The following is a 22,452-nucleotide window of genomic DNA, read 5'->3' as shown; positions in this document are numbered from 1 at the left end:
TCACAAGAAAAAAAATTTCTTTCTTAGTGATGACAAATATAGCTTGTATTTCTTTCCATCCTTCAGGACATCTAAGTTTTACGATATCCACCTAAATCTCTTGAGGAATTAAAGCTTTTAATAACTCTTACTCCTTTCCTTTGTAGCCTATGATCCTATCTTCCGAAAAGGACACTCTGCTACCAAACTCAAACTAGAGTTAAGTGTTCGATGTAAAATTGGGTGATCTTTTACAACAATATTGAGACCACCTATTCTAGGTATCCTTATCGAATTTGGTGCCATAACCTTCACAAAATTTTTGAAAATTCTAAGAATCTCAATATACTCTTTTTTAAGAACAAATCTGAATGATGAGGGCATAAGCTATTCTATAAATTATAGAATATGGTCTATTACCTTCTACCATTAGATCTTTTCTTTTAAAATCTTAATGAAGGGTCAAAACTTTGTTGAAATCCTGGTCTGCTAGGTTGTATGCGATCCTAGGATGAATATCAAATATTAATTTTCTTGCATACAGATTATCTATCATTGTCCCAAGACAACTATCTCTCAAGTTATTGATTTTTCTATCCATTATTGATATATTTCTGAATCAATTTCTTCCTTAAAAGTTGTTTTTGTTACTACTTCAGTAGCTCCTATGTAGATCCATTTCATAGTAACAGCTACTTCTTCTTTGAGCCTACTTAATTCTTCAAGAATTTCTTCTTTAGAATTAAGTTGCATTTCCATTACATTACCGATAAGTTCCACAGGTATAGCAAACTCACCTGAACTTCCTTTGTAGATTATGTAATGCTTTCTTTGGCTCAATCCTATTTGGTTAAGGACTCTTCCAATTCCTCCAATTCTAAATCCATCTTATGGGCTGAGGTTGCAATCTTGTCTCATGATTTTTTCCATAATTTTGTTTGACACCGTCATCTTGAAAAAGAATCCTGACAGGCTTTCAAAAGTTTGAAGCATATCTCCCTTGTTATAATTATTCTGACTCAGTTGAAGATCTATCTGATTCAGTCTCTATTTCCTCCTCATAGACGCTCTTGTCTGATGGAAGGTCTTTGAATTGGTAAATGGGTACCAAATCGTCGTAGTGGACTGCGTCTAGAATGTCATTTGTATCTTCAAATTTTCTCAATTCACCACATTTCTGCGGGCATTCAGGTGGGATATGTCCTCTTGCTTCGCAGGTCCAGAAATTACAATTTTTTAAACTTTCATTGTCTCGAGTATGAACCTATCTGAAAGTTCTCTTTGTAAGAGTTCTTCCTGTGGATCTTGCAACTATTCGTATGTATCCTTGGGATGAAGCCCTTGTTGGTCCTGTTTTCTGTCCAGATGTTGACTTGGACCACCATGATCTTCGTCTAAAAGAGGTTCTTTTGGAACTCCCTGGGTAGAAGTTTCCATTTTGCTTCCTCTTCTTCCTTGGCTCGCTCGATTCTCCTATAATAGTTGAAAATTCATTTTTATCACAACAGAGAGGAGTTCGTTGGATCTTACCTCTCAATCTTTTCATGTTTTTCTAGATAGATGCTTGATAACACCAATCTTTCAGTTTTTCTTTAAAGAAGACATTCTCCTTGAAACTGAATTTAGTTGTCCTTCAGGCACTTTGTATGATTGGATCAACATTTCCCTCCATTGACTACATATTTGCGAAGAACATTAGATTTGCTACTTCTGTAGTTACTCCACTCTGGAAGAAATACTTGCGAACCAATAGATTTATCCGTTTACTACGCAAAAACTTCTTAGTTCAAGGCTGAAGAGAGCTTGTGCATCCTCTAGCCTTTTATGCTCTACTTCCTCCAAAGTAACCATCTCCAATGAAGTGTATCTTAATAAGCCTTCCTAGCCAGTCTGCAATCGCGCCCTTTGAGTCTCCGACAAGGATGTTGGTTTTGATATTTTCTGGGGTATTGTCCTATTCGATCTTCACAGATCCCTCCAAACTTTAATCCACAAATTTTATGAAGTTTTCCTTGTCGAGTTCTAAGGTGGTTGCTGCTATCTGATGGCTGCAACCCATTTATCTGCCAATTTCTCGATATTCAGAAAATCGATAACATCCAAGTTATGTATAGTGGTTGTATGGATGCAAGGGCTGAAACATGGTTCTCGCTTAGGATGGGCGTCGGGTTGGGTACCCGACATGTCGGATAGTCAAAAAATGAACCCGAACCTGAGTGAATCGTATACCCGTCGGGTTTGGGTACCCGATAGTCGGGTTCGGGTAGTATCTCATAGTAGTGAGACGAACCAATCAAAGAGAGCATGCTCTAAAAATCCAAAACCAAGGAACAAAACATACACTGCAAATATCTAAGACGGGCTTCCTCTTCTCCTCACCCTATCAACAACACAACCCATGAACAATAAAAAGGGGAAAAGTAAAAGAAATCACACACACATACTGACATACACACAACATAACATAGAGGGGCAATTTTTCAAAATGAAAGTCACTTACTAAAGTAAATCCATGTAACTAAATGTAATTTATGGACACAAATACTCAAGGTTTTACATAAATATAAAAAAAAAAGAGTTCAATTACATCCATAAATTATCAGAGGGTCTTGTTAACAACCAGCTCGTATCACATTTTCATCCTCAACTTGTCAAGCATTACACATACAAAGTGGAAGAACTATTAGAGAAAAATTTACAAGTAGCAGTTAGCACCATTAAATATCAATAATTGTTGAATCAACCCCTAACTTAGTCAACTCTACAAAATAGAAAGTAGTTATACAAGTAGAATATATAAGTATAGTATATAGAATTGAACAATAATCAAAATACAAGAAAAAAATATATAAGTACCTTTTCTCAACTACTTTAAGTTCACTCAATTCCTCCTCAATGCTAATTGGTTTGGAGTCTTTCCGAAGTCAATCTTGAGTACAAATAAGTGCTTGCACTATTTTAGGAGACAAAGAGCTCCTAAAAGTGTCAAGAACACGACCATCGGTATTAAATGCGGATTCTGAGGCAATAGTTGAGACCAGAACTACCAATACATCCCGAGCCATTTTGGAAAGAATGGAAAACCTTTGAGTGTTTACTTTCCACCAATTTAGTATGTCAAATTTGTCTCTATGCATTTCAACATCCTCACCAAGATATTTCTCTAATTCTGATTTCATGCGATCCCCTTTCCCACCTGATTTATACATACTGAACTCTTGTTCTATAGTAAACATACAAGCCGCCTCATAATCAGTATATTGCATAGATGTCCCTGCTAAAGAGGAAGATGATGAAGAAACACGACTAACTGATGATCTCGGGCTTCCTGGCGTTCCTTGAAGACTATAACCATATCTTAACTTATAATCATTAAACAACTCATGTCCATCTCTTACTTGTTCTTTCATCACATCACTTTTTTCGGTACCACCATTCAATTTATCAAAGCTAAATTCAATGAAGTCCAATTTATGACCGGGATCAAGGATCACGGCATAATATAAAATCATATCATCTTTTCAATTGATCCTCAATATTTGTCATACTTTTCTTTTATCTTTCTTGTCATCTCATTTAATTCAACATCATTACTACTTAACCAATGTCTGAGAAGCAAATCAACTTCACATATTTCACGAAATACAAGATTAGATATGACATACAAGGCACCAGAAATGCGCAAAGTGAGATTATAAAAATGCCTTAAAAACTCACCAATACCTTTGCCCTCTGCCAATCATAATCAGTCGGTATCCCATCAAATGGTTGTCTCGAAAGATCAGTCTTATAGGCAAGATCTACATCTTCATAAGCATCAAATTTTAGGCTTATAGCTATCTCGTGGAGTTCCATCTAGTAGGTACATCAAGAGATAACAATTTTTTTGTTTCCAATTTTTTAAATTCAGCACACTCTTAAAATTTCTTGTACCTAGCTGGAGAATTCCTAATATACCTGATGGCCCCTCTAATATGAGAGATAGCTTCATACTCACCCTTTAAACCATCCTGCACAACAAGGTTAACTATATGTGTCATACACCTCATGTGCACATATCTCCACCTAAGATGTTTTGCCCCCAATTTTCAGACTTCTTTTTCAAGTAAACGATATCCCCATCATTGGAAGATGCATTATCAACATTGATAGAGAAAACCCTATCAATACCTCAATCAAGCAAGCATTTTTCTACACATTTACCTATTTCTTCACTTTTATGCCCGATAATTGGACAAAAGTTCAAAATTCTTTTATGCAAGTTCCAATCATCATCAATAAAGTGAGCAGTGAGACACATATAATTGAATTTTTGAATGGATTTCCAAGTGTCTGTAGTTATGCAAACCCATTGAGCATGATCTTTAATAAACGACTTCAATCTTGCTCTTTCACTCACATATATATTGAAAATATCTTTTGTTATTGTTCTTCTTGCTAGAATAGCAAACATCGGGCATGCAACAAATAAAAAATGCCTAAATTCAGGATGTTCAACTAACTTAAATGGAAGTTCATCCACAACCAGCATGTGACACAAAGCTTCTCTAGTTTTGTCTTGCTCAAGTCTCCAATTAACAAGAGGGGTGTCTTTATCACCCATGTGAGTTGGTTGGAAAAATAATCGATTTTGATTTCTGGTGATTTCTTGGGGTTTTTTCTTGCAAGATTCATCATAATTCTTCAAAGGTCTAGTTCCATGTGCTTTTGGATCGACTTTGATCTCTCTACTAAAATATTTGCACCTAGCCTTTTGGATTTTATCCTTTTCACAATGAATTTAATGAAATGATCCCACCATGGTGATTTAGAAGTCACCACCCTCTTTTTCCTTTTTTTAGAATCCCCTAAAATATCTTCCTCCTCATCCGCCCCCACCAACTCCTTATCAATATTATCATCAAAATAATGCTCAACATTCTCAAGGCGATCACCATTAACCTGATTTTTCAATCCATCCATATTTATGGTTTGGGCAATCGGTGATGAATTAGACTGAGACTGAGAGTGACTTCCAATTCCATCATAGTTTGACATTTGAAACTAAAATAAAAGATAAATATATTCTAATTAGAGAACAAGAAAAATCCACAATATTAAAGCATAATTAATATCTAAATTTAATAGTGGTAAGTACAAGTTTGATTATTAAATATAATCACAAGATTCTCAACTAGCAATAGCATTATTAAATCAAAAATTAATTTTCAGCGAATCTAGTAGCCACAAACTAAAGCTATATAAATTAATCAAATTCTCCATCTTTCTCACTTCTTTCTCCCTCGCCTCTTTCTCACTTTGGACAATAACATTCCACATAGACTTCTGTGTTGTGATCTACTATAGTGATCTTGGTTGCAGCTTTCTTCAAAGATGTGACTGAATTATATCTAGCACTTGCCCTACAAACTTAATCTGAAGCTCCATTATAAAAGACAAACCCCTGCTGTTACCGTGAGAATTTCATTTTAAAAAACCAAAGGGCTTCATCATACATTTTGATTGGTTAATGTCAAAGAAACAAAATTGAAACTTTAAACCAATTAACATAAAAGAAACCAAATCAAGCAAAGGGTAACTGACCTTGAGAGTTGAGAACAGACTCCTAACATAGATGCGTTCGTGAAGGGCTTGAACTTGAAGAACAGTTTTGGGCTGTAGTTTCTTGGAATTCCCCTTCACACTTTTATAGACAATGCAATACAGGGATGAAATACTTACGACGACGACGACAAGTCTTCGATCACAAGGGGGAACGGCGCGCCGGCGACAAGAGGCGAGTTCGGGTGAGTTTCTTAGGGTTTGGAATTTGGAAACGTAGGTAGCAGAAAAGGCAAAGCACGATCAGAGACAGAGTAGCAGAGTCTCAGACGACAACGTTTCTTTTAAAACGGATCTGGTTTTTGGGTACCCGATCGGGTTTTCAGGTACCACTATCCTACCCGAAACCCGATCCGTTTTATTTATATTGGGTTTCGAGTAAACCCAAACCCCATTTTTTACCAGTAGATCCCAACCCGTATACTCCCAATCTGAACGGGTCGGGTCGGGACCCAAAAAACCCGACCCGAATCCCACCCATATTCTCGCCCAATGTGTATTTTCAGGCACTATTCTTGAATTTCTTCCTAAATTTTCTTTTAGCCTGGTCCCCACGAACGTTGAAGTGGCGTTAGTGTGGAAATCCGCACTCTCTCACATTGGATGATCCGATAGAGGATCATTGAAACATATACTTTCGTCCAGCGGTGGTAGTGCTGGAGTGATTTCATTCATTTGGATATTGACTAAATCCATAATCCCGAGTTGGAAAAAGGATTCTCCCAATTCTTGTAAATCTGATAGATCTGTTGTTGTCACCTCCATTACTCTATACATCTTATGGATGCGATGATCAGATCTTCTCTCGTATTTGGCTTTGGAATTTCCATGGCCTTCCCCTTCTGATGCAGAAGAGGTACTATACCAAAGGCATCCCTGATCTGCTCTTATCTGGATTTAGATGTTTCAGGATTCTCCCTTAGGTTTCTCTTTAGATTTGCAATTTCTGATTTCAGATCTGTAAGATCCTTATGTAGATCGGAAAGGATCTTAAGAATCTCGTCCACCTTTTGGCTCAAGATTTCTATTATATGAATTAACCTATCTCCATAATCTTGAACTGTCTTTTGAATTTCTCTTAGATCTTGCGAGATCTTCGAGGTATCTGGTTCGAGTTCCTCCAATAAGCTCCTTTAATCATAATTTGTAGAACTATATTAGTGAAAAAAATTACCCGTTCCGTCTCTCCTTGCTGGTAATCTACCATGGACTTCGGTTGAATATATGATTTTCATTGTATTTTCTGGTAGCACCTTCTGGATCTAGTGAATTCTCCACTATTCTTCTTGTTCTTCCTCAGTAAGAGGTTTAGGATCTGGCTTTCTGGCCTCTTTAGAATTCCTAGGAGGAAATTCTTTCTTTGTTTTTTCAAGGTCTGGAAATATTCCTATTGTCACTCGAACATTCATTCGGTGTTTGGAGATAATTTCATCCCTCTTCTAGAATTTCCATAAAGAAATTCCATTCTTGATTTTTTAGAGTTTGAAAACATTTCTTGTTATAACTCGAACTTTCGTTCGATTTCATTTTCTTAAAGAGTCTTCTCCGTTAGTGGAAAAGTATCTAAAAGCAATATAAACATATATTTCTTCAATATCTTCAATAAACCTAGCACTAATGCCATTCTTCGCGAGCAGGCATTAGCATGCAATTAGAGATGAATCGGGACTAAATGTAATTTTATGAAAGCTATGGGACTAAAGCTATTGGCCCGAAAAAATTATGGTCAAGTTGACCAGGGGGCGATGTAATTATTTATTCATAACATAGGGGTACATATCATAGGTGGTCAAGATGTATTTAACCTCCCATTTTTTCAAAACTCAAAAAAATTGTCCAGCTTAATTGGCCCAAAAGTCCAATCTCAATTAAAGTAAAATTAGCAAGCTAAAATGCAAAAGTAGTTGAAATTTGCCGACGAGACCGTATCATGTCAGGTCCAATTTTAGCCTACAAGTGGCCCAACCAACTCAATTAACATGTCACCAACACCTCTGAACCAGCCCAACAATTTAGAAGTTAATAATTGAGTTTTTTTTAAATAAAAAGAGTTGATGGAATGATTTTTTTAAAATTAAAAAAAAAAAGTATTTTTATGAATTTTTCAAGGCTAAAGTCCATTTAATGCCTTTGTTTTGTTGAAGTGGCTAAAAAAATTGGTGTGTTTCAAAAATAGGCTAACCACCTCCGATGTTTTATAAAACTCAGCAAAAAAAATATTCTTTTTATTAGTAATTAATAGAAAATTACACACTCAAGTGATGGTGTTTTAAGAAAATAAGGGGATCTTTAACATATTTTTAAAATATAAAGAGATTTTTAACTGAGTTTTTAAAATATTGATGAATTTTTTGCATTTAAGCCATTTTTCAAATATAGAGATTGTAGTTGGGCATACATTCGAGTTTAATAAGAGTTGGGAACTAGCTTTGATTCTTTTTAAAAAAGTTGAAATGAAATTACAGTGATATTCCCGAAATGCCACGTTTGATGTGTTTAGCACCGATTGTGGTGTAGGTCCACTAGAGTTTTTAACTCACGCATTGCAGCAACAACAACTCTACTTCTCTACTCCAAATCCAATGCATTAAAATTTACAGATTTCTCACGTAAAAGCGCGTAAAAGGTGGTATTGGAGTTTGCCCATATCAACAGTTTGCAATGCAGTAATAGTATCCAAGCTCTCTTCTCTTGCTCCCCAACATATATTCCTCAGCGCTGACGATTTTCCTTCATTTCTCCAACCACCCTTTTGGCCCCCACTTTCTTCTTCCTCTTCCCTCTTCTTACTTTTATACTTTTTCTATGCTTTCTCCAAGAAATAAATGAGAGATTTTCCAGCCCACAAAGTCAAAATTCAATCTTGAATTTGGATTTCGTACTTCCCCCAAGAAAGAAGTTTGTTGTTTTAGCACAAGGAAAAAAGAGAAAAATGAATCTTGAAATTGGGAACGCAGTTGTCTAGAGCTTGAAGTCTTCTCTTGTTGTGGGCTTTAGTTGTTAGTAGTTGATTCAAGATTGTTACTTTTTCAGTTTGTTTGTGTTCCAGCTAGAGGGCGTTTCTCTCTCATGTTGTCAAAGTCTTTGCTTGTTGTGGGATACTTTTACTTGTTCTGCTATGGCCTTTTAGTCACAAGAAATGGAGTTCTTGGTGTCAGCTATCTGAATTCTGATTATGCCTCTCCTTTTCTGGCCATAGAATTGCCTGCTGCTGACTCTTCCTCTGTAGATTCAGGTTTTGGCTTCTCAAATTCAAAGAAAAGCCTTTTTCCTCAAGAGGGATTTGATGATGAGGTCGAACATGATGATTTTAAGGTAGAACCGACGGTGGTGCTCAACCTGAAACACCGATCATCTGGGAAAAGAAAGAGGCCGAAGGAGTCGGTTTTGGAGTCCACAACCAAGGATTTGAATAGGATTCAGACGCTTCACACAAGGATAGTAGAGAGGAGGAAACAGAATAGCATTTCAAGAATTACTAGAGATGACAGCCGGCGGGCGCCTGCCCCTTCACCGGAATCTTACACAGGCGGGTTCTCCGGCCAGCTCATGGCAACCCTCAAGTCAGGGGTGAGTCTTGGCTCAGGGGAGTACTTAATGGATGTGTTTGTGGGTACACCTCCTAAGCATTACTCTTTGATTCTTGATACTGGTAGTGATCTTAATTGGATCCAATGCAAACCTTGTCATGATTGCTTTGAGCAAAAGGGGCCTTATTATGATCCTATGCAATCGAGTTCATATCGAAATATTGCCTGTAAAGATCCCCGTTGCCGGCTTGTATCGTCCCCTGATCCCCCACAGCCTTGCAAGGCTGAGATTCAGAGTTGTCCTTACTACTACTGGTATGGAGATAGTTCAAACACGACGGGAGATTTTGCATTAGAAACATTTACAGTCAATCTAACGGCGAAAAGTGGGATATCACAGTTTTGGAAAGTGAAAGATGTGATGTTTGGATGTGGTCATTGGAATAGAGGTCTATTTCATGGTGCTGCTGGTGTGTTAGGACTTGGGAGGGGGCCGTTATCGTTTGCCTCCCAGCTCCAATCTTTGTATGGCGATTCGTTCTCCTATTGTCTTCTGAGCAGGAATAGTAACATGAGCAGCAAGTTGATTTTTGGTAAGAATAAGGGGCTGCTGAGCCACCCTGATTTGAACTTCACTACATTGGTTGCCGGAAAAGAAAATCCTGTCAGCACGTTTTATTACGTCCAGATAAAGTCGGTAGTGGTTGGTGGAGAGAAGTTAAATATTCCAGAACAGATGTGGAATATGTCAGCAGATGGCGCCGGTGGTACGATTGTCGACTCGGGTACTACACTCAGTTATTTTGCTGATCCAGCTTACAAGATTATTAAGGAGGCTTTTGAGGAGAAGGTGAAGGGCTATCAAGTTGTGAAGGATTTTCCCATAATGGATCCTTGTTATAATGTATCTGGTGTCGAGAAACTGGATTTGCCCTCATTCTCGTTCGTCTTTGCTGATGGAGCAGTTTGGAATTTCCCAGTCGAGAACTACTTCATCAAGCTCGAGCCTGAAAACATAGTTTGTTTGGCAATTCTGGGAACCCCACGATCAGCTCTGTCAATTATTGGGAACTACCAACAGCAGAACTTCCACATCTTATATGACACTAAGAGATCGAGGCTGGGATTTGCACTAACAAACTGTGCCGATATATAGCATCCTTTAGTAGAGTGTATAGTCTGAGAGGTTGGCGGAAACTTGTAAACATGTCCTCGAAACAACGCTTCTCACTATTTATTTACTGGTGAAGCAAAATAATACTGTTGTTTCAGGCATATACCAGTTAATACATGTTATAATCTTAGTGTTCTACTGCTTCTTGCACATTCTTGCAGGTCCATCATATGCCTGAAAGGCATTGATTCCCCAAGATTTGCAACATGTTATGGTATGTTGTCTTAGCCCTATCTTCTTCGCTAGAATTACTGAATTACTGATATTCTCGTGCAACAATGGAGTCGGAGTCATTGCGCTTCGTACCCATGAACATCACTGATTCCCCAAGATAAGCATCATGACATCGTTGTTTGGCCATCCCAAATTTTGATATGCTGGACAAACGAGACATTCTGCCGAATCAGAAGCTATTTGGCAGAACAAAGTCTTCAGCAAAAAGGTACTCGTATTTTGTTGACTTCACCTACACATTTTATGGAGGAGATCCTCCCTACCCTGCACCGAACCCCTTTTTCCCTCCACCTTGTCCAGAAAAAAGGGGAAAGTTTATCTGTTTTTGTGGTCATCTGCTTAGGATTGCTCCTTTGAAGTCTGAATTCTGAGGTTTTGAAGGTCTTTGTATGGCAAGTTGGTTTGTTTTTATTAGGATAAGAATTGCTTTGAGCTTGGTGGTACCTATCATAAATGTTGAAGCTACGAGTTTCAATTGAATCGAACACTGCTTCAAAGCACTCTATCAGATGGAAAGTCTTAGCAGTCCATCAAAAGTAATGAAATCACCATCTGTATATACCACGGGCCAGTTGCAACATTCCCATAGTTACAACTCTTGTTTTTGCTCTACAGATAAACACCTCAAATACAGTCCCAACTCTAGATAAAATATAACAAACAAAAATAACAAATTCTATTTTAGGCTATGGATAATGCTAAAACCTATAAAGGGATTAACACTTGTTGAGGGAAAATACAAAGCCATCTCCGAGAGGCAAGAAACAGGATCATTTGCGGATTCTGCCCTCAGTTAACTTAAAAAGTTATTGCCCCCTTCCACTAATTTATACTCAGTTCCAGGCATTTGTGCCTGCGGATGTAGCTCTTCAAATCAGAACTTACTATAGAAATTCCATCAAGAAGAATGGTTCGTGCGGATTTTGAACTTGTTGCTGCCTTTCTGAAAGAAGCATCTCCTTTCTTGCTACGGTTGGTAAACACCAGCTCTTGATCCTCCCATATCAACGTGGTTGGTAATGGCTTGAGAATGTAGTAAAAGAGGGTGAACAGTTGCAGCTGTCACTGCCTGTGCCGGGTGGTAAATACCAGTTAAGGTTCCGTGGCCAGGCTGTGTTGAGGTGAAAGCCAGTTGACCCCGGGACACACCTGAACCTTCACTCTGCATAAGCAAATGGATCAGAAGCGATCACTTTTCTAATATGTAAAATAACAATCTCACAAGTTGGAGCGAGAAGCATAGCAACCTAGCAAGTCTTGTATCAAAACATAGTGCTCAGCACAGAAAATGATTCAGTACGTAGTTTGACACAAAGATAGTAAAATGCATAAAAATCAAATTCTTTTTGGTGTCTGATAAGCAATTATTCATAGACAAATCTTGATCAATTGATTAACACCATCATATGCTCTACCAATGAACGTCTCTGACATTGATATTGCCCTGGGAACATATTAGGAATGAGCTTATGCTTATATTTCCATGGAACAATATTAAGAACGATTTTCATGATAAAATTCTTGCTCACTGAGATATCAAGATCAGAAGGAACCAATGTGAGATCAAAATTGTGATTGCAAGGCCTCCTTGTAAAAACTTTCTTCTTAAACAGATAAAGTTCTACTAATAGATCATGTGTGTAAAATGACAAACCTGTTGACCACTGACAGAAATGTAATTTTCCTTTGGGACGGCAATATCCTCATTTAGCGTTGAAGTAAGGGCTGGTGTGGCTGAACTGGATGTGTAGTTGGGCGCAGAAAGACCATATGACCCGTAGCTGCCAGCCACTCCAACGTGGGACGAGCTTCCTGTACTAGATCCTTGCTTATACTGAGAAACCGAATATTTGGCAATTCTTCCAGGTGGCGTTGGATACAAACTGCCACCCTGAGGGTGCTGAGGCGACGCACCATTGCTTAAAAATTGATGAATTGCTAGTGGTGGGACATAAAATGGAGAGAAATAAGGACCATAAGCAATAAATGGAGGATAATGGGGCAGATGAAGGCCAGCTGGTTGATGGAATACAGGAAGAGGTTGCTGAGTTGCAGCTATTGAACTTTGCATGATCCCAGCAGGTTGGGTGACAAGATGTGCTGAAGACACCATGGACTGAATCGGAGGGGCACCACCCTGCAACTGAAGACCTTCAGAAATTAAACATATTATGCTGAACAATTGAGAGGATGAAAAAGTAACAGTTTCTATGGCTAAGACCAGAACCATCTCAAAGTAGCCAAGTAAAAGAGAAATCCACAAGTATCAGACGTAATAGTACAGAACTCAAATATGTATACGAGCCAACTGTTGGCATGACCCTCTTGGGAGAGAAAATAAAAGGAAAAGCATACAATAAAGTATCTTCACACGAATTGTGGTGCTCAGTTCTCCACTATTCACATAAATCAGAAGAAGTTATCTGAGAATTCTGGATAAACTTTTGTGACTTTATCTAAGAGATGTTATTTTTTTGCTAGAAACAGAGTACAAGATATGCATAATTTTCATAAATTGAAAAAAAAATCCACAATCGAAGCCAAGAAAAGAAATAATATAAGTATGAGAACAAGACTTAAAGTAACCATTGCATTTCTTGCAGGAAAAAAACAACTGTGGCAGAATGTGAATTTCACACAACAGAATAACCTTTAAATGTAGGATCCCCAAAAGAGCAAAGAATGAACCTTCTGGTAAAACTTGACAATGGGGAGTTTATGTATTGCAAATCAGTTGATCTCCACATTGCTATCTTAATGGCAATGAAGGTTTATTGGAACTTCACAAAACAGAATAGACAAAGCCAAAGGGGAGCTACTGAGATTTATAAAGCTCAAACCTCTTGAGGAGACTGAGAAGTCTGTGCAGACACAAGTGCAGCATTTCCATGGTATTTGTTTGCAGCTCCAGCAGACTGAAGAGGCAAAGTGTGACCATCACTATCCATGCCAGATTGATAAAACTGTGCATAGTAGCTCGTTGGATCAAAAGATTGCTGCACCTGTATGGCATATTGTAGTCAACTTAATGTTAGTAAATGAAAGTAAACAATATAGTCACGCACACCAAGTTCTCAACAGCAGAGGACTGACCTGTTAGCATACAACAAACAAACAAGCTATAACACATGGATGTGCAATATGTAGGATACTGACGCTATTAGACACTCAACAGTACAAGGAATGTTGAACAACAATGAGAGAACATACAGCAAAGCTTGGAAGTGGAGGAACATCACGAGTTTGAGATTCTGAACTTTCAAAAGGTGGAACTTGGCCACTCAATATTGGTTGCATAAAACCAATATTATAGTTTGAAGAAGAATGGACAACAGGATGTTGATGGCTTCTGGGAGATACCTCCTGCTTGGATTCACCATAATCAGGGCTGATAGAGGATGGGACTTCACACTCGCTAGACAAAAATATTTCTGGTACTTGTGAAACTGATTGGGTATGGCCAGGATATTTTGCTTCAGTGTTCTCCATAGCTACCAACACAGTTTGATTTCTGTAATCATGCAAGAAAGTATGATACTTAGACAGAGAAGTAAATTATAGGAACTAGGTACTGAAACATAAATGAAAAGTTTAAAAGTGAAATGCTTCACGAAGCCCTAATCATACAGCCAAGAATGCGGTTCACACATGAACTTACCAAACAAGATATCAAGAGCAAAATCTCTATGCATGTGCTGGAACATTTAGAAACTTGTATTCATATTATTCAGTGTACAACTACACAGAAAGGTGGTATAGTTCATCAACTGAGGAAGAAACAGGAAGGTCCTGGGGACTTCAAAGAATCTAAGACTGATTAGTGAAAGATTAAGGAAATCATAATATATTGACAATATAGACAGATAAGGCATGAGTGAAGAAGGGGAAATGCTAGAAACTAGAAGGGAACTACCACCAGATATTAGTAAAAGAGAGAAATCAAGGATACTAATAAAAGCGAGAAATGATAAGGATAGGTCACAAGATTTCGGAAGGAAGTGAACTGAAAAATTCATGCTGTTCAACACAGGGAAAATATGCACGTTAAAAAGTGAAGTAGCTAAGAGTGAATCCTGTGAAATTGTCATCAGCAACAAAACCAAAGAAAGTTTCAGTACAATTCATAAAGAGAAACAGAAGATGCTCCCGGCCCCAGGACACATTCCGGAGAGTGAGGAACGAAAATTTAAGGCATGGTTCGTCCACATGGTTAAACTATTAAGTGGGGCATTTTCTAGAAGGGAAGACTTCAAGGTTTTCTAGCATCTTAAATGATTACATATAGGTGTAACATAAATTTGGAGAGCGCAAGAAATTTTCTTGATTTTCTAGTTTAAGTTTAAGGCTCTCCAAGACTCCAATATGAGATTGAGTGTGGTTCTCACAATTCGTCTTAGTCCCATGAATTTTTTTTCTTTTTGCATGTTACTTGCTGCATCCTTCGAACAAAATCTTTGAATAAATCGTAGGTTCCTGCTGTGCAGACCTGGGCCTGACTCTTTTAAAAATTTTCATTAATCCATGTCATCCCTCAACCACCGAAGTAGACCCTTTAAGTGTTAAGGAGCAGGCTTTTCCAGCAACAATCTATTTTCTGGGCATCTCCCCACTCATTTAGAGCATATAGACCAGGACTGTAAATCTCTCCATTAAGACAGCACTATTTGCTCAGCCAAATTATGACGCTAAGGAGCACTAATGGATAATTTGAATCTTAATCAGGACACCACAATCTGACACCTACCATACGATTCATTTTTATAAACCCAGAAGAGTTCCTTCATAATCAAACTAGATCTCCACTTCCATATATCAACAATGAGCTACATCTATGCCCGTTCTTTCAGTCCTGATGTGGCTATTAATAGACAGGAAAGAAAATTCTGTTGATGAAAAGCATGCTACATAAAGATGGGTTTTAATCCCACAGCAGAACTAACAATCGCCAACATAGAACATAAGTATAAACCTCACTTAACAACAAAAGAAAGATATTTGAGGCAGAAACCAGATAAAACAGAACTTGGGGAGGGGAGAGAGAGACACCTCAACTTTAGCTCCTTCATGGGTTCATCAATAGGTTCAGATGATCCAGATAGTGCTGGACTCTTGTCACTCTCAAGGCCTCCATTACGTGTCATGTCTACTCCAAAGCTAGCATCAAAACTTCCAAAACAAAATCCAAGTTTTCCAACTTCAGGCACATGTATATGGTTAGGAATAATAACATGCTGACTATCAGAAATGTGTAACTCCTCTAACTTCGTCTGCAGCTCTGGAGTAGCTTCTTTTAAAGGAGCTAGCTGTGATTCAGGATAACTGCCAACAGATATTGTAGAAACCTCAGATGAAGCATCTGTGCTGACACTCTGTCCAATACTGGGATTTGTAGACTTTGGCTTCCACTCTTTGCTTGGAACCACTGAAGCAAAAGACATTGAGACACCAGTTATTTACTGCATACAACACCTATTCTTCATATTCAAAAATGAGCAAGTGCAGGTGCAACCATTACAATCAAATCCATAAGATTACCGACTTCACTCTCATGTTTCCGCAGATTATGCTTTCTTCCATCACAAGTATGACAACATTTAAATGTTGAAACAAGCATCAATTTGGATTGTCATCCATTTAATAAAGAACAACATAGACACAGATTATCACAAACTAAGACCACCATAATGCAAAATAAGAAATACACATTTTACAGACCATCTGTTTCAATGTTATCTTGCTCAATCTGTTGGAAGGGCAGCTCGCTTAACAAATCTATGTTCCAAAAATTTAGTTGAAGCAATCATCAGCCAGGAAGATAGAACACATCAATATGTATGGAGTAGTAGTAATGCCAACTATAAGCTACTCTTACATTTACAACAAATGCTTCCTTGGTTAAAACAGTCAGTTCTGTGCCACAGTGCAACACTTAATGAATGCAGCTAGCAGCACCACCTGGGCAGTCTTTTAGAACAAATAATGAAACAACATAAGTACTTCTTTCATATGGCCTCATCAAGATTTATACCTTTTTGTGGGCCAACCACTTGAGATGGATTGTTATAATTAGATGAAGGCCTACTAACAGAAGAAACACCAAAAATAGAAGAGGCAGTCCCCATAGATACTGAATTTTGAGTATTTCCAACTCCCTGGAAGTCATTTGGCATCTTTTCCTGCATGGCAGAAGCTGATTTCCTCTCTGCAAGATTATCAGCAATTAGTTCAATGGCAATTTGCTGATTTCCTGCTTCACCACTAATTGCATCCATGGCACTGGGGAGTGGAAAATCTAGAGATGGCACAGGATCCAAAGAAGAGAAATGAGATCCTGAACCAGGTGCCGGAGTTGGGGATTTTGCAGGGTTACTTGAATCTAGCATCTCATTCTTTTGTATATCCCTGGTCCTTGGAGTATCAGGGATGCTACTTGAATCAATAGGGGATGAAAATCTCAGTGGTCCTTCCAACTTACGCATGCTGGTAATTCCAGTTTCATTGTATTGATCAACACCTCCACATGCACACACATGGTTGTCACAAATAGAATTGGTACTCTGGGAAGTAATACCAGATGGACCATTAGACACATCAGTAATTGGACTGCAAAGACATAAGACAAATAAACCTCAGAAAACATTGAGGGGGAAAAGTGGCTCGAAAATATTGACAAGTAAAAGCGGCAGAAACATGGAGCTGTGTCAATAAGTACAGATTTGAACATGTAAAATATGAACACATCACATTACAAGCACATCAAAAGGCAAACCACCTATCCGACCTTGCAATGGAAGAAGCTTCATTCTTTTTCACTTCTTGTGCATTGACCAGAAGACTCTTGCTAACGACTTTCTCTGGAATCTGACTGGTGGCCCTTTCCTTAACAGTGGATGAACTTCTTCCACCACCAGCATCTGACAAGACATGATGAGAACACCAGATGACAGAATGAATAGGACAAAAGATAGCACTTCTGTGATAACAATTTTTAGAAAATTATACTTTTTTTTTTTGGGGGTGGGGGGGGCTTCCTTTTACGTAGTGCTTGGTGGAAGGAATTGCTTTTCTAAAAAAATAAGTACGCAGTTACTATGGAGTTATGACCAGAGATCATACCTATCCCAGCAGGCAGACAAGTGAAATGACATGATTGAGAGTTAAATGATAAGTAACAAGAAGAATAATATGCATATAACCACTTAATCTTCCAATTCTAAAAGGCAAACATAAAGGTGATTCGTCATGCTTAACAGCCACAAATATAGGCTCACCCTGAGACACATGCCGGGATGAATAGTTTCCGCCACCTGCTCTATTCCCCCGCGCCTGGCTACCTGGCTTCCACCTCAACTCTGCAGGCTCCTTATTCAAATTCTGAACATGTATGGACAATAATTTAAACCAAGTCATAGTCTGCTTAAGCCGCAGCAGTTTAGGAGAAACTTCAATGGGGAAAAACAAGAAAGAGATGGGGGTAAAATAACAAAGCAAGAAGAGCAAGAGAATTCAAAAATAAGTCCATGCAGGGGATTGTGGTATAGTTGAAGGCATGAAAGGTAGTAAGATCAAAAGAGCTACAAAGACAATCAGGCATCTTTTTATTCAAGGAAAGAATAGATAATGAAAAGACTTGGTGTCATATTTGCCTCCTACTATTCGAGGCTGATGACTAATCTATTAGTTGACAACTTTCCCTGTCTCTTCCATTTATTTCAGATTGCTTGTATTCTGAAGGAAGGCTGGACTTTTTCTCTACTTTCTTTAGACACTCGAATACAGAACTATCATGCTGCCAAAATGGCTATTCAAGGTTGAAACAATGAGATCCTCTGCAGTCTAAACTTAAACCCAATGGATGACATCCTAGTAAGGAGATCCATAACATTGCCACCACATAGAGCATTGTAAGATTTCGGCAGAATGATCCAGTGGCACTGAAATGCCAAATGCATAAAAGGCATAATTTATTTATTGTGCTGGAGCAGACTTGAGGTAGCTGAGGATTGATTGTGAATCTGTGATGGGAGCAAACATAACTGGGAAAGCAATACAAAAGGTTCTCAAAGTTCATGGATAATTACTCTCTTCATTTTTCTACCCTGTTCAAAAACTTTCTTATTCTTGTCCTCTGGAAGCTTTAAAACTTGGCCACAAGGAAAGTTCAAGATATACTAATATCACATATAATGAGGTTCATATACTCTTGCTAGTAAGAGGAGGAAAGAAACAAATCCAGAAAGTCTTAAAACTATCAAAAAAAAACAATAAACATCTTTTAACCGGACCGAAGGACGAAGCAAAATATATTAAAGGGGCTAGCATGTCATTGTAAATTCAGAATTCAGCTATGTTTAAGAAATTATTAGTAAGCGACAGACCACAAGGGAACCAAATCATGAACTACCTCTTTTCTCCTATCACGTTTCTTTTTTACTTCATGGAATGTACCTGTAGAAGAATATAACAGAACAAGTCAGTCTGCCAGCAAACAAAGCACCTGAGCTATCAAACACAAATACAACAAAATGCTTTTCTGGTGAAATAGAATTTGATATGTGTTCTACTATTCTGTCAAGTAAATTAAGAAAAGAAAACAATAGGTGACTCAGGCTTTTATGGTCAACCATGTCATGGTAATGGTACCAGAAATGCTTATTTTCGGGAATTTTAAACAGAGATTCTGGTTACAATCCTAGACCCCTACTATTAACTAGGGATGACAAATGTGCTGCTAAAATCATTCCAACCATCACTGGTGGTAGCTGAAACAGGAAATGCCTTTTTATTCACGCACTGGAGACCCAAAGCATTTACATTTTCAAACTGATGCTCCTCGATGTGAAACTGCCAAACAACCTATGAGTCTCATACAGGCAATTAAACAAATTTTCAACTACGCCTCTAACTAGAATGAATTAATACACAGGCAATCCAGAAAAGAATCCAACAAACAACAACACAATCTATAAGTTGAAACCACAGTTTACCAGTAAAACAAAATACAAACAACAGGCAGCAACCAACAGGAAGGTAGAGGACAGCTTTTAAGAACCACATCTGTAATAGAAGTTTGACAACAGCAACAGAAGCATACAAATTCACAAACTACTGTCACCCCTCAAGTTCATCTTGATCCCATCACCACAACAATTCATCCTTCTTTTTCCTTTCCAGCTAAACCTCAGGTTATTTCAATTCTTCATGCTCGCAAAAACAGGTATACACACATAAACCCATTAAGAAAATAGTAGATCAAACTGAACCCATTAAACACTCGTAATGACAACACAGATCAAAAGCAGAATCGACGCCAACGAGCCTAGTACATATATAAAAAGTAAACGAGGCAAAAACAGAAGAAGAAGAAGAAGAAGAAGGGGAAAGAATAAAATGAAAATTTGTCTAACCGAGAAGTAGGAGCTTCTGCGTAGTTTCATTGGGATCCATGGAACATTCCTTAAGCATTGCATAAATCTCATCTTCGCTATGATTATGCCCAGTAATCTCCTTTATATCCTCGATCGTCTTCTTTACGCTGCCCGGAATCGGAACCCTACTTCCCACTGCAGCTCCCTTAACTCCACTGCTCATCTTCCTCTTCTTCTTCTTCAATCCCCACCCCCAACACCTCTACTGCATCTATATACTTCCGTATATATATAATATACTATAATGATCAGTAGCAGAAAACAAATCAACTAATGCAAGTACAGAACAGACATGTTTGATGTATCTAGAGGGAGAGGAGGGGGGAACGAGAAAGAGGGTTGAGCTGATTTATGTGCTTTGGGGAAAATGGTTCTTGAAATCATTTATATATTGATTTGAGGTACGAAGTTCAAAAAATGTTTTGACATGCTTGTGTATGTGTTTCCTGAGTGAGTGTGTGCAATTATAGGTGACAGTTGACACAAACACCATGCCTAAAGACCTGTGTCTTTGCGTGGGTTTAAACGCACAACTTCCTTCACCCCCCCCCCCCCCCCCCCCCATCTACTTTGTTTATTCCATTTAAATAAGGGATAATACATTTCTTTTCTTTAAGATTTGTTATAATTATACATTCTTAAGATTTATTTTTATCTAACAAATAAGTCCCTCCATTGGTTAAAATTCACTGAATTTGTTGATATTAATAAAAAAAACTGAATGAAAATTATTATTTAATCTCGATTGATTTATTACTGACTTATTGCAGGTCAAACAATTATGTTTCGAACTAAACTATCCTTATAAAGGTAAAGATATACCTACTTATATGTATTAACGCGTAAAGATATATGAAGGTAATTTGATCATAAAAATTCTATGTGACTTGTAATAAGTCAATCGGGGTAAATATAAATTTATTTTTTTGTTAATATCAGCAATTTTGGTTAATTTTGATTAATGGAGAGTCTTATTTGTTAGACGGAAACAAGCTTCAAAGGTGCTAGGTGTAATTTCTCAAACCACAAAGAATTTACGTGTAATTATGCCAAATATCAGGGATGGAAGTATAATTATCCCTTGAATAAATGATAGAAAAAAGTTGTAACTTAAATTTCTATAAAAATTGAGAGTATTTAAAAATAAAATTTAAATTGAATTATTAAAAAAAAAGCTTAATACTTGTAATTTTAATAATAAGTTGCAAATGCTGGTAGGAAGTTATTTATAATGCTTTATAGAAATTGACTTAGATTAACTTAATTTAAATAATTTAAAAATAAAAATTATAAAATAAATACGTTTTTTAGTAATAAACTGATAAACACATAAAGAATATATTGTGTCGGGTGATTGGAATCTTTTGAGGTCATTTGAACAAACTAAGAATCGGTCAAAAACTACTGAGCAAAGCTATTGATCTAAAAGTGAGGTCGAACCTTAACATCAACTTCAACAGAATAAGCGTTTGCAAACGCTCCCGTAAAGTTATTGGAAAACATTATTGCTTTTTAAATGGTATTTATAACACTTTAAAATAAATTTTATTTGTCTACTGTTGGAAATAAATTAGATTGAAGAAATATATATTTATTCGTTTTCACCTACGACTTGTGTTTTGAATTGTTTACCTACTATAATTCTTGGATTGCGTGTATAGCCTGATCTGCAGATGCTAGTTGGAACCGATGATTCGAGTGTAGTGGCAGAAAATTTTTGACACACTGGATTATCGTCTCCAACTTTGTATATCACCTTAGCTAGTCTTAATTTTGTAAGAGAGTAGTACTCCTTATTTATGCTTTTGTGATTTATTATAAGGAGTAATACTCCTCGTTTATGCTTTGGGCTAATATTTATAAGAGAGTAGTACTCCTGATTTTACAGCTTTTTTAGAAATAATAGGGAGTCAGCACTCCCCGTTGTAAATTTGCTCACCTTTTATTTTAATAAAGAAGGATTGGGGACTAGGAAAAGCTCCCCCCACCCTCAGGTGGTTTCAATGAAAAAAAAAATAATAATTTGTTTACGTAAAGTTGATGTAAGAGCAAAAGTTACATAGAATTCTCAATATAAGTTGTTTTTCCAAACAATTCAACCCCAATTTTTCTTCACTTTTTATTTTTTATTTTTAATACTTTCAACTTGGCTCTGACTTAACTTACAATATTTCCTAAAGTTTTAAGAGCTTGTTTGGTTGTGTTTTCAATGAGATTTTTTTCACTTTTCACTGTTTGGGTAGGTGGGAATTTGTTTGGTCAAGTCATTTTTAGTGAGAATGAATTCCTATTCTAATTCTCAATTTCAAATTTATATAGGTCACATGGGCTTGTCATAGTTGTCTTTCTGTCACATCAAAAATACATATACCTATATTTAACATTCTCGCACCTATATACCTATATTTGGAAACAACTAATCCAAATATATTCTTAGTTTTCACACAAAAACCAACAAAGCATTTCTACATATTTTCAATTGTTGGAAACTGAAAATGAAAATGAA

At 37.3% G+C, this 22,452-nt stretch overlaps 2 protein-coding genes across 4 annotated transcripts; one reads left to right on the top strand and one right to left on the bottom strand.

Moving 5' to 3' along the window:
- On the top strand, positions 8,169-10,529 carry LOC105167412 (aspartyl protease family protein 2-like). Its single transcript, XM_011087116.2, has one exon. The coding sequence runs from the start codon at positions 8,650-8,652 to the stop codon at positions 10,264-10,266; it is 1,617 nt and encodes a 538-aa protein (XP_011085418.1). The 5' UTR covers positions 8,169-8,649; the 3' UTR covers positions 10,267-10,529.
- On the bottom strand, positions 11,056-20,478 carry LOC105167411 (GBF-interacting protein 1-like). Of its 3 annotated transcripts, none has more exons than XM_011087113.2 (10): positions 19,926-20,478; positions 18,923-18,966; positions 17,790-17,892; positions 17,291-17,432; positions 16,547-17,121; positions 15,565-15,940; positions 13,729-14,029; positions 13,359-13,520; positions 12,173-12,661; positions 11,056-11,680 (listed from the first exon to the last, which is right to left on the bottom strand). In XM_011087113.2, exons 1-10 carry the CDS (start codon positions 20,107-20,109, stop codon positions 11,486-11,488), a joined length of 2,571 nt encoding a protein of 856 aa, XP_011085415.1. In that variant the 5' UTR covers positions 20,110-20,478; the 3' UTR covers positions 11,056-11,485. The 3 variants fall into 3 exon arrangements, with proteins under 3 accessions (XP_011085415.1, XP_011085416.1, XP_011085417.1); XM_011087114.2 differs by having other exon boundaries at positions 12,173-12,655; XM_011087115.2 differs by having other exon boundaries at positions 17,300-17,432; positions 19,926-20,477.

This window comes from Sesamum indicum, linkage group LG8 (genome assembly GCF_000512975.1).
Source record: "Sesamum indicum cultivar Zhongzhi No. 13 linkage group LG8, S_indicum_v1.0, whole genome shotgun sequence".
NCBI classification, from domain to species: domain Eukaryota; kingdom Viridiplantae; phylum Streptophyta; class Magnoliopsida; order Lamiales; family Pedaliaceae; genus Sesamum; species Sesamum indicum.
The sequence above is the reverse complement of the archived record's forward strand: the minus strand, read 5'-3'. Positions and strand labels throughout refer to the sequence as shown.

Excerpts from the sequence above, each read along its gene's own strand:
- LOC105167412 (XM_011087116.2), top strand. The coding sequence starts at position 8,650 with ATGTTGTCAAAGTCTTTGCTTGTTGTGGGATACTTTTACTTGTTCTGC.
- LOC105167411 (XM_011087113.2), bottom strand. The coding sequence starts at position 20,109 with ATGAGCAGTGGAGTTAAGGGAGCTGCAGTGGGAAGTAGGGTTCCGATT. Across the intron at positions 17,893-18,922 it reads AACGTGATAGGAGAAAAGAG|AATTTGAATAAGGAGCCTGC; the intron begins GTAGTTCATGAT and ends ATACATGTTCAG. Across the intron at positions 14,030-15,564 it reads ATGAAGGAGCTAAAGTTGAG|AAATCAAACTGTGTTGGTAG; the intron begins GTGTCTCTCTCT and ends GCATGATTACAG.